We start from the raw sequence: 11,914 nt of genomic DNA on the forward strand, positions 1-11,914 counted from the left end.
CGCTGCCCTTCCTCCGTTTTTACTCTCGGGTAACCACGTGTGGTTCTCGTAAACGGCCCGGCGGTCTCGGGCATGAGCCATTTTAAATTTATGACCCCGCGCTGTATCAGACTCTTTTCCATTATGCTGCGGCCGTAAATTTAGCCTGACAAGTTTTGTACATGAAAAATGTCCTTTTCACTAACTACCTTCCTGGACGTGACGGCCTCCTGCGCAGAGAAGTGTTCACGCTGATCGGCATCGACCGAAGGTAAACATTTCCAAATGCTCGGCTGGCAGGTGCTTCATTCTCCGGCTGCTCGGGAACATAATGCACGCATGATCGGTAAACGGCTGTGAAAGTCAATTAAAGGTATTTGAGATGACAGCAGGCAGCGCTCGCGCTCTCCCCCCTACAGAAGCTGTGAGGCTGTAATTAATTATGTGCTCCTGTGTTTGTGTCACAGGGACAAAACTCCAGAGCAGCATTTTATAGACTTCACCTTGTCACATGTCTGTCAGCGTCAGGATGACACGAGGGCGTTTTTCCTCCAGCTGCCCAAACTCCTTAAAGAGCACGAGCACACGCATCACAACGTACAGTTTATTTTCTGCAAGCGTCTCGTCTTCATACCATTGATTGCATTCACTAGTTTTTTTAAAAGGGTTTTATGAAATTATTTAAATCTCTGACAGTGAGTCTTGGCATCGAAAATAAAATATGGCATTAAAAAAGGATTTTGATTTCTTTATTTAGCATTTTACTGTTTACTGTCGATGACACTATTGGGTGATTTTTTTTAATGTATTTTTTTAAATTGTGCCGGTGTTTTGGATTGTTTTTTCAAGCCAAAAAAAGTTCGAAAAATAAAAAATAAAAATATATAATAAAATAAATAGTAGAAACTGGGGGAAAGAAAGAAAAGAAAAGAAAATTGACGCTGAAAAATGTGTGACGTGAAGAGAAATTCTGTCCTTTTAAAATTATTTAGATTTTTATGATTTCCATGTTCTGCCTAATCTGTAGTAATATTTAAAACCTTTTTATTTAACCATGTATTTTTTATATATAAGAAACAAAACAATAATAAGAAACGATAATAATTCAGTTTCCGTTGTGTTTTTCCTGCAGACCTGGACGAACTGGCTGTCTATCTCCTTCAGTGTAGCTTTGTTCTTCACAGTGGCTCTGTGTTACAACGCGTCCTGTCCCACCTGCTACTCCCCCTCTAACCCCTACTGGACCATGCAGAGGCTGCTGCAGGACCCCCTCTTCTACCTGCTCTGCGTCATCACGCCTGTAGCGGCGCTGCTGCCCCGGTACTCCCTGTGTTTGATTTGTGTTTGAATAAACGCACACGCCCGTTTTTCAAAAATATTTATGACCCGTGACTTCTATCTGCACCAGATGTCTTTCACGTTTATCCCGAGTGCCTGGCATTCGTCTCTGGAAAGTGCTGTCCTGATGTCTGGCTCTGTTTTGCTTTCCAGATATTTCTACAGGGCGTGTCAAGGCACGCTGTTTCCCAGCCCGGTCCAAGTTGGAAGACAGTTGGATAAACTCCCCTCCGAAACCCGCAGGAACATTCTGAGCCTCCGCAGGGTCAAGGTGGGGTCGCCGCTCAGCCCCACGCCTCCCTTCCTGTCGCTCTCCAAGCCCTCCCCGAAAGGTTGCAATAAAAAAGACCAGAGGAGCTTCCCCGGCTCCGAGACGTCACAGGGGCCTATTTTACAAACAGAACAGGGCCAGCGAAGCCCACAGGGGCCCACAGACAGTGAGAGGGGCCTCTCAGATCACTACACATCAGCTCCTACAGAAAAAGACACTCTTCCTTTTACCACAGACGCTCCGAAGCTGTCGGGGGAGCCGCAGCCTCCTTCAACCAAAGACTCCGAGTGTCTCGATAAGACTTTAGAGGCGGCGGACTTGAGTCTGTCCAGCTGGATCACATCCACGCCTCTGCTCCCACACACAGACAGCGTCCAGCTAAACCTGCCCCCCGACGGAGACTCGCAGTGCGTCAGATACACGAGGAACTCCGAGGAGAGACTCCAGTCTGACCACAGCGTCCATCCGAGGACAGAGCGGGCCTCAGAACAGTCACTGCACACCGCCTTGTGATGTCTCGCAGTCTTAAATACTCAAACTCCAATTTGCACGATAGTTTTTTAAAAAATCTAACTTTATTGTATTTTTCAAGGAGATTCTTTTATAAAAGATACAAATAGGTACTTTATATTTTGGATGTTTAAAGCTAAAAATATTTTTTAGCTTTGGGAGATGGAAGAACTGGAATATCTCCTGGTTTTTTTTTTGTTTTTTTTTTTTGTTTTTTTATAAATCCTGAAAAGTTATTATGTCAGAGATGCATCTCAGTAGTTGATCAGGTTTTATTGAAAGGAAGAGCAGAGTAGAGACATTCCACTGCTGGCTTTTTGGGAGTTTTTATTTTCCTTTTCTCTGTTCATTCTTTGAGCTTCGCCTGTAAATGCAATAAGACCTGATCAGATGCCACCGCGGCTTCGAATCAGTCTTGAGAAGTTAAAGTTTATATGTTTTGCGTTCTGCAGAAACACGTTTCAGTGCAGATTCTCAAAGAGTTTTATCTTTACAGCAATCAGTGGCATTTACCTAGTGCACGTTTCAGTCTTCTTGCTGGATTTGCAACATTTTTTGTTTGCTAATTTTTAAGGACTGAAAGCGTGTTTATAGCTGTTCAGTCACACAGTACATTCCACTGAATTATTATTAGAGCTGTTGACTTTATATATGATCATGCATTATGAGCATTCACCAAGAAAATTTAATTTCAAGCTTTATACAACAATCTACCAGTAATGATGCTCTGTTTGAGTGTGTGCGCGCGCGTGCATGTTTGTGTGTGCGTGCGTGCGTTTGGCGTGCGTGCATGGATGGCTCTTTGTGTTTGTGTGTGTGTGTGTGTGTGTGTGTGTGTGTCCACTGACTCATTTGATCTGTTCAAACAGTGCCAGCCAGTTTCACGTGAAAAGAATAGTTTGACATTTTTTGAAATGCATTTATTTTCTTTATTGCTGAGAGTTAGAAAGGAAGATTGATACCACTCTCATTTCTGTTCTTTAAATATGAAGCAAGAGGCTGCTGGCTCTGTGCAAAAATCCCCAAATCTGCCTGCTTTTTGCCTGTTTCCACCTGTTTTTCCAGCAGCTTTTTAGGAAACAAACATGGGTGTTTTATAGTGATCTGTCAGTGTTTATTCAGCGGCTTTATACTGAAAAGTGGTTGTTTCATAGCAATATGCTAGAGGCTATTTAAGCACAATACGTGTGTTTTGTAGCAACCAGGCCCCAAACTTGTTTTTTTTTTGTAGAAACCTGTCAGTGTTTTCCCAGAAGCTGTTTAGGCCCCAAACTTGGGTGTTAATAGCGGCCTGTCAGTGTTTTTTTCAGGTGTTTTTTAGGCTCTATACGTGGGTGTTTTGTAGCAACCCTTCAGTGTTTTTCTAATGGCATTTTAGGCTCCATACAAAGGTGTTTTGTAACGACCTGTCAGTGATTTTCCACCTGTTTTAGGCCCTAGAATTGGATGTTTTGTTGCAGCCTGTCGGTGTTCTTCTGGCGGCTTTTCAGGCTCCAAACTTGGGTGTTTTGTAGCAAACCTTCATATTCTCTCAGCAGCTTTTTAAGCACCAAACATCGGTGTTTTGTAGCGATCAGTCAGTGTTTTTCCAGGGACTTTTTAGACTCCAAACACTGACATTTGGTAGCAACCTGTCAGTGTTTTTCCAGCATTTTGTTAGGCTCCAAACAAGGGTGTTTTGTAGCGAGCTTTGAGTGGTTTTACATCTGCTTTTTAGGCACCGAACATGGGTATTTGTAGCAACATGTCAGTATTTTTCCAGCAAGTATAGTGAAAAGCAGTCGTTTTTTTAAAGATGTCACTTTTTTTCCTGCCAGGATTGTTCCCTTTAAAACCACTCTGCTTAAGCCACAGCATCATCTTTTTCTAACTATAACCACAGCACTGTTGAAATGTGAAGTTTATCTGATGAATAACATGCAAATGTAATGTATCTGTGGTTTGCTGAAATACGGTGCCAACATTTTTCTGGCGATTTGGTTGCGTTTTCCCCCGTTTTCAGTTTTTATGCTAAGCTAAGGTAACCGTCTCCTGGTAGTAGCTTCATATTTAGATTAAAGACATGAGAGTGGTACCAGTCTTCCCTTCTAATTATTACAAAGAAAACAAATCAGATTTCCTTAAATCTTAAACTAGTCCTTTAAGCACTGTACAGTAGGTTGACAACAAGCTACCATCAGGTTTCATAAACAAATTTACTTGAAGGTCCTTTTCTAAAAACGTATTTAATGTGCTGAGTTTATCTCAACAGTTAATTTTTTTGTTCTGCTGGTGCTCAGCTGTAAACCAAAAAATTGCGACGGTGAAAGAAAATCTTTCCCAATTGTAAAAGATGCAACTTTAAGACTCAAATTTGCACTTTGAAAGCATTATTTTAGAAATGCCTTTAAGTATTGTTGGTGCTGTTGGCATCACGTTCCCTGCTCAGATAATAAGGCGTTTTTATATCCTCCACACTTTTTAAAAAGGAATCATGATGCACTCGACATCATGCACAAACTAACGAGTAAAAGTATGGAAAATTGGAGAGATGCTACAGTTTGTTTAATTGTTAAGCATTTAAAGCAGCAGCACCTTTAATATTTTATGATTGTTGTATCTCTTGTGTCATTGCAGTACATTTTTATAAAGTGTATCATTTACCAAAGATCATTTATATTTCTGTATTTTCTAAGCAATGTGCCTTAACACTGGATAAGAAATTGCAAATCGAAGAGTTTGTTCACGATGCTGAAGCTGTATTTGTTTGAAGACGGTGCGTCTCTGTCCAATGAGGAGCATCTTGTGTTGGTGTCGATGATATTTATGAGGCTGCACGCTATGTGGTTTCTTCTCCACCTGTCTGTTTTTGCACACGGTGCCGTTTTCCGGCATGTTGTTCACGTTCTGACTCCGCAGTCTGTCCGCTTTGTTTTATGGGTTCTGTCTGTTCTGTGCTTTTGGCGTCGCACTTCACGTGCCTGAATGAGTTTCAACACTTTTCACAGATTCCACACGGGAACATTCACTGTCGCCGCACACTGCACGTATCCGAGCTTGATGTTGTTTTTCATTTGTGTTTTGGTTACGAGTTAGGCCTCCTGAAAGTTTCACAGTTTGCATTGTGGATGTTACGAATTATCTGCTGTAGAATCGAGTTATACGGAAGCCCTGAGAGGCAAGAGAGGAAAAAACATCCTGGTGATTTATTTTCAAAGTCTGATAAATTGTTTTCTCTCCCGTGTTTCTGACTTAAAGGTCCAGTGGGAAGGATTTAGGGTGATATATGGGTAGAAATTGAATTTAATAGGTATGTTTTTTTTTCACCTTAAAATAAGAATTTTGTTTTTGTAATTGTCAAATGAGTCACTTATATCTATATACCAAGCAGGTCTTTGTCTACAGAGGTCACTGTTTCTACAGTGGCCCAAAATAGACAAACCAAACACTGGCTTTAGATCGGGGCTTTTCACGTTTACACGTCAGCCACCGTAGTTCGACGCCCCTCTGCGATAAGCAGCATTAGAAAACACTTCTTTTTAAAAAAAAATTTTTTATGTGAAATTAGTTACTTCAGCTTGTGGTAAAAACCTCCTGAACAACAAATATCGAAGCAATTATAACCCTGAGAAATTTCAGTTGCATCCAACCTGCTGGATGCTACTAAATCTCACTTAATCTTATACACTGGATCTTAAAGATAAATAAATAAAATCTATCAAAATTCTTTTATTTTTTTAAATTTTCTTATATCTGTAAAACAGGTGGATTATTTAATAATAAATATTTTTACTTATTTATTTTTTTTAACTTTTTTTTCAGTCTTTGAATACAGTTGGGAAAAATGTCTGCAGGTGTTTTTTGTGTCTTTTGTTTTGTTTGGTTTTTGTCAGAATAATTTGTCAAAGTGTTTTTGTTGTCGTTATTCTCATTTCAGTCACATCAGGCTGAAGTGCGGCGCTGCGTGTTCACATACGACTAAAAACATTGTTTTCTTCCAGCTGACAGTAATGTTACATAATTTGCAAACACACATAACACGGACCTTGTGCCTGGAGAAATTAGGACTCACCTGGAAGAAAATATGAATACTTGTTTTTTTTAACATGAAATAGTGGTGCGCTTCAGCCAAAATGAGCATTAAAACAACCAAGAAAAGCATCAAAATCACCTGCCAAACTTTTTTTTCTCCCACCTGTTTTCAAAATTCAAAAATAGTAACAAAAAAATGATGCTGGCTAAACTTTTTTCCACCTGTTTTAAGTCTCATAGCACAGGAGAGAAAACAGTTTCGATCAGATGAAAATGCATCAACAGAATATTTTTTTCTAACTTGTCTCTCAGGGGCTTCCGTAGCGTTCAGCCTCATTCAAAAGTATTAATCCAGACAGCAAATAGACCCAAAATCACAGACAAGTTCTTGGTCTGTCCTCTTTAAAGAACTGAATTGGAAAAACTAAAATCTGCACTAAAAAACAACAAACACCAAACTGGAAACTATATTTTAGGATACACACGTTTTTCTTATCAGTTTTGCTCTTGGAGTAATTGGAGATTCCTTGTACTGTGGCTACTTGTGAACAGAATTTAAATGATAAAAGTATTTATCCTTTGCTCCCTGTTCAGGAAAATGTACTCTTTGCTTAATAAAATGTCTCAGTCCTTACATGTTTTATTGTCTTTGTGTTTGACCTGCAGTCTTTTACCCCTCAGACCTCCGGGCATGAAACTGTTACGAGCTCACCACCGTACATCGCAGGAAGTTCGTGTCGTTGCAGTAAAACTGCAGATGCTAAGGTTAGCTTGATCAGTGCGCCTGTGTCGCTGAGCTCGGGTTTATTTTGAGCTCCCGCGGGTGTAAAACATAAACTAGTTCAACAAGTTGCTCAGTTCGATCTGGGTTACGACCACAGTACATCCGGAGATCGACCTCCAGGGACTGTCGAATGAAGACTGACTGTAACACGAGACTGGGAATTTGAGATTTTTTCTGTCTATTTATGCTGCAGCTTCACAGCATTTAAAGGGGCAGTCCACTCAAAAATCAGAAGTACATATTTTTTCTCTTACCTGCTATCTATCAGTGTAGACTGTTTCGATGTGAGTTGCAGAGTGATGGAGATATCGGCCGTAGAGACGTCTGTCGATGTCACTCTGTTTGTGCTGCTCAAAACACCAACCAAATACAATAAAACAAAACACCCACGTAGTTTGGCTTTATCTACCCTTGTGGATATTTCTATGTGGGATGTACAAAATGCTGACTAAGACAAGAACGGCTCTACTAAAAACAGAAAAGTATTTCCTTTGCGTTTTTAAAAAAATCTGCATTCATATGAGCACATTAGAGGAACAATACTCATGTACATGGATCTGCAAAAACAACAGGAAACGCTATAAAAAAATTGTTTTCAATGTGGGATTCGAAAAAAGCCACATTTCGTAAAACTTCAATGGAAACAGTTTTTTGGCTTTTCGAGGTCACATGATGCTTTGGCTGTGTGCTGGTCAGCAGGAACTGGCTCCCTCATGATGCAGCAGGAGCTATAAGAGCTGTTATTGCATCAAAACTCACTCCGTAAATTTTAAATCCACAATCCTCTGTGAAATCCTGGACTGTCAACTAACAGAAATCCCTCATACGAGTCCATCTCCACGGATAAGGGACTCGCCTTTCCATTATCGTTTGCATAACACGGCTACGCCGCCTTGGATTGGAAATAATGACAGTTAGTGCGATGGCTGCAATAGAAATAAAGCTGCTAATGTTTTTAACATCCATCAAAATGTTTCTTTGAATGTTATCTATAGAGGAAAAGTCACATAACTTCTCTCAGTGGAAACGCAGTCATCTCGCAATTGTGTTTCATCGACATTTCGAAAACATCGCTTAAGTTTTGTGCAAAACTGTAATGGCAACCCGCTTAGATTTGCTCTTCAGCTCGCTGGTGTTTCTCAAAGACGCTCTGGCTCCAGTTTCTGAAGGAGCCGCAGTGTCGCTCTTACGTGTCAACGATAAAACTACATGAATTCGGTCCTCGGTGTTTCTGTTCTCACACATCTGCACAAAGGTGTGATTTCAGAGGCCTTCAGAAGACGGATGGCCTTCGGCCTGGTGTTGCAGCCGTGTGTCTTTGCCTGGTGTGCATAACATCTGCGATAGCTTTCCAGAGGGGGTGAGGAGGGTGTTATTAATGCTTCTTTAAAGGCACACTGAGGGAAAAGGGACAGACGAGGCTCTGCTGATGCTGCCTTTAGTGAGCAACGGGACGGCCAAATTACTGACCGCCGCTGCACTTTTGCAAGAGCAGATTCTCCGTCTGAACCCCGAGATAATGATGACTCCTCTCGCCTCGCAGCGCTGCTCTCTCCATCTCTTTCAAAGCCCGAGTGTAAACCAGCCGGATTGATCAGCTGTTTTTTTCCTGCAAACTGTGTGTGTAAGTGTGGAACTTTTGTGCCGTTGTGCAAAGTCTCTCCCCACAACAATATTTGGTGTGATTCGTCTGCTCTCAGTAGACGAGCAGCAATAAAAATGGATTTTGTCGCATATTTTGTCACATATTGTGTTATGAAAATTCATGTGAAAGATTGATTATTTAATTAAATGGGCTTCACTATGGAAATGAAGGATTCCTCACAGCCTCCTCTGGTCTTCTTTCATCTCCTCTAATTGCTTTTTTGATTACCTGCAGTCGGCGGACAGACAGGACTCTTAATTCTGCAGAAGCTAATGGAGTTTGATTTGCATTTTATCATCGAGGAGCTTCATTGATTCTGGTCGTTAAAGTCACAGTGATCCGCTTCATGACCCATTGTTTAAACAAGCTTAAATCAGGACGTTTTCAATTTCCTAAACTGCCTCGTAAAGCCATCACAGAGCGGGATTATGGAAATTGTTTACGTTTTTAACACCTTGCAGCCTCTCCTCTCCACTTTTCAAATGGTGCAGTTTTGCAGGGAAGACTTGAGGGCTTCATTTACACCAGTGAGGCTTCGCACCGCGACGTTTTTGATTCCAAATCACAGTGAAGGCTTTCTGCGAGCCCGGGCCATCTGTCTTCCAGTTGGTGGAGGCATTGTAAGGCTTCACTCTGCACGAACACCAAGACGTGATTTAGCCAAAGCATCACTGCTCTTTTCCAGTCTAATCTCCCACTGACACAGAAACACGTCCAACAGGAACGCAGGGACAGACACTGGACAGAAAACACAGACAGTCAGACACATACGAGTAATTTATAGCCCCCAGTGGTAGAGAAAGACTAATAATAAATATCATAATCATATTTATATGCTCATTTAAAGGAACAGTTTGTAGGGTTTAGTGACATCTAGTGGCGAGTTTGCACATTGCAACCAACTGAAAATCCTTCTTTGGAGCCACATAAAAGCCAAGAGGTTTGCTAATTTGAAAAATATATATAATATTAAAATTATATATATATATATATATATATATATATATATATATATATATATAACTAAAAGTCTAAGTTTTTATTTGAATAATTTAAAAATCAAAAAACATTTTCAAAATAAAAATAAGTGTAGAAAAGGGTTCATTTAAATTTAGATATAATTCACTTAATTATTCTTATTTTTTTCAATTCAAATTCTTTCTCCTTTTTTTGTTTGTTTCTCTTTTTTTACCTTTCAGATTTAATATTTCAGTTTTAGAGTTGTTGCCTCTGCCCTCTCCTATGTGCTGGCCTTCAGGTCAGTGCGTTTGCATGTTTACATGTTAGAAAAAAGTGAAATTATTGTGACTAAAACTGGACTTACATTGTTAGTAATAAAACAAATCAGCAACAAGTCCCTTTGTGGGATTTTAAACTGCTGTGTTGGCGGGGCGCTTCCGGTCGCATGTAAACAAACACTGGCCTGCAGATATCGCGAGCTCTCGTTGGTTTCTTGTGGCCAAGATACGTGAACGCGGCTCCCACACGAGGAGCTAAAGGCTACAACAAAGCTAAAAACAAGATGCTTTTGACATTTTTCTAAGAAACCCGGGCGCGACGGTGCATCGGGACATTTTGATTACTTCGGAGAAGAGAAAAGACAAAGAGACAAAAAGACGAGTTAAGGTTTAATTAAACATGAAATTAGAGGCAGACGTGTAGAAAAATGCAATACCAAAATAAAGGCAAACAGAAAATTAATCCTAATAATAGTAGCAAAACTACTACCACTACTACTACTAATTTGTAAAAAAAAAAAAAAACAGTACTTTTTTTGTAAGAATATTGGTCATATATAATTTTGTAAATTATTTTTTATTATTTATGTATGTATTTATTTATTTGCTTATATCTGTAAAACTGGAAGATGACACGTTTTGTATTGTGATGGTGTGCTGTAATCGCAGTCAGGCATGACACAGAAATAAAAATAAATAAAACTAACTAACTACTAATACTTATAATAATAATAATTATAACAACAACAACAATAATAATAATAATAAAAATATGAATAATAAGTAGGATCAAGACAGAATAGAAATATACATTGAAAGATAAAAAGACAAATTAAAAGATGACATCACATAAAAGTAAGTCTGTAAAAACTGGTTTTAGGAAGGATTTAAGAGAAGTGTGTGATTCTGCAGCCGTATCTCCTCAGGCAGGTCGATCCACAGCCGAGGGGCCCTGATGTCTTGGACTGATAGATTAATCCTCCGAGGTGTGCTGATATTTCAGTGTGGACCTGTGAGCAGTTTAAACAGAGGACCTTCATGCTGTGAAATCAGCGGACAGAAAAGCAAACTCCTTGTTTTTGCCTCATAAACATTTCAGCGAGTGTTTGCTGTCGACATTCAACATTCAACATTCACACTCTGCTGAAGTGCAGAAAATCTCCTGAGCGTGTGAGCGTGCGTTATAAAGGTGAGGGGAGACGGCTGATCAGAGACGCACCTCAGGTCCATGTGTCCTGATCACAGAGGACATCAGCTCTGTGTTTATTGCCTCAGTGACCTCCGTGTCTGTCCGCTGGCTCACTTCCAGGAGTCACTTAACCCTTTAAAACCCGAGCAGATTGGTTTGGTTTCTTTCAGGGAGAAGGCAATGAGCGACTTAACAACACATGCCCCCAAAAAAGCAAGATATTTATTTAAAAAAAAAATAAATAAATAAATCTTTTTTTTTAAAGAGGAAGAAGTTTCAATAAAACAACCTTAAAATAATAAAAAAATGAACAAAAAAAGTAAAAAAAAACAAAACAAAACAAAACAAAAACAAATAAGGAAGTAACCTGGAAAAATGCAGATTAGTTTATATTATTTCAGGGAGAAGACAATAAGCATATTTACAACACACGGCCCCCAAATTAGCAAGACTTTAGTAAATAAAAGTTTCATGAAAACTACCTGGAAAAAAGGGGGAAAAAATAAAATAAAATAAAAACAAGAAAATTACCTGAAAAAATGCAGAAAGTTAGAAAAACACATATGTTTACTTTTTCCATGTAACACAATTTAACATAAATATATTATATAATGATTATAATTTTTTTCTGGGCGTTTTCCCTAGTTTTGGATCTTTTTTCTAATAATATTATTTAACATATAAATTATATTATTATATTGATTACATTTTAAAAAAAAATTCTGGGCATTTCCCCAGTTTTCGATCATTTTTGAATAATAACATAATTTAACATAAATATATCATTATAATATAAATATATATTTTTCTGGACATTTTCCCTAGTTTTGGATCTTTTTTCTAATAATATTATTAAAAATATAAATTATATTATATATTGATTACATTTAAAACATTTTCTGGGCATTTTCCCAGTTTTCGATCATTTTTGAATAATAACATAATTTAA

At 38.9% G+C, this 11,914-nt stretch overlaps 1 protein-coding gene across 1 annotated transcript in view; it reads left to right on the forward strand.

Annotated features, from left to right (window-relative positions):
* The window catches only part of atp10a (ATPase phospholipid transporting 10A), a 50,464-nt gene extending 43,721 nt beyond the window's left edge, over window positions 1-6,743 (forward strand). The window contains exons 20-21 of the mRNA XM_088078058.1: window positions 1,112-1,299; window positions 1,471-6,743. Of these exons, the coding sequence (XP_087934184.1) occupies window positions 1,112-1,299; window positions 1,471-2,101 (819 nt within the window). The 3' untranslated portion in view covers window positions 2,102-6,743. The remainder of the gene's footprint in view (window positions 1-1,111; window positions 1,300-1,470) is intronic.
* Window positions 6,744-11,914: the final 5,171 nt, after the last annotated feature.

The sequence above is a fragment of the Plectropomus leopardus genome, chromosome 5 (assembly GCF_026936395.1).
Source record: "Plectropomus leopardus strain MGB_pleo_1.0 chromosome 5, ASM2693639v1, whole genome shotgun sequence".
NCBI classification, from domain to species: Eukaryota; Metazoa; Chordata; class Actinopteri; order Perciformes; family Serranidae; genus Plectropomus; species Plectropomus leopardus.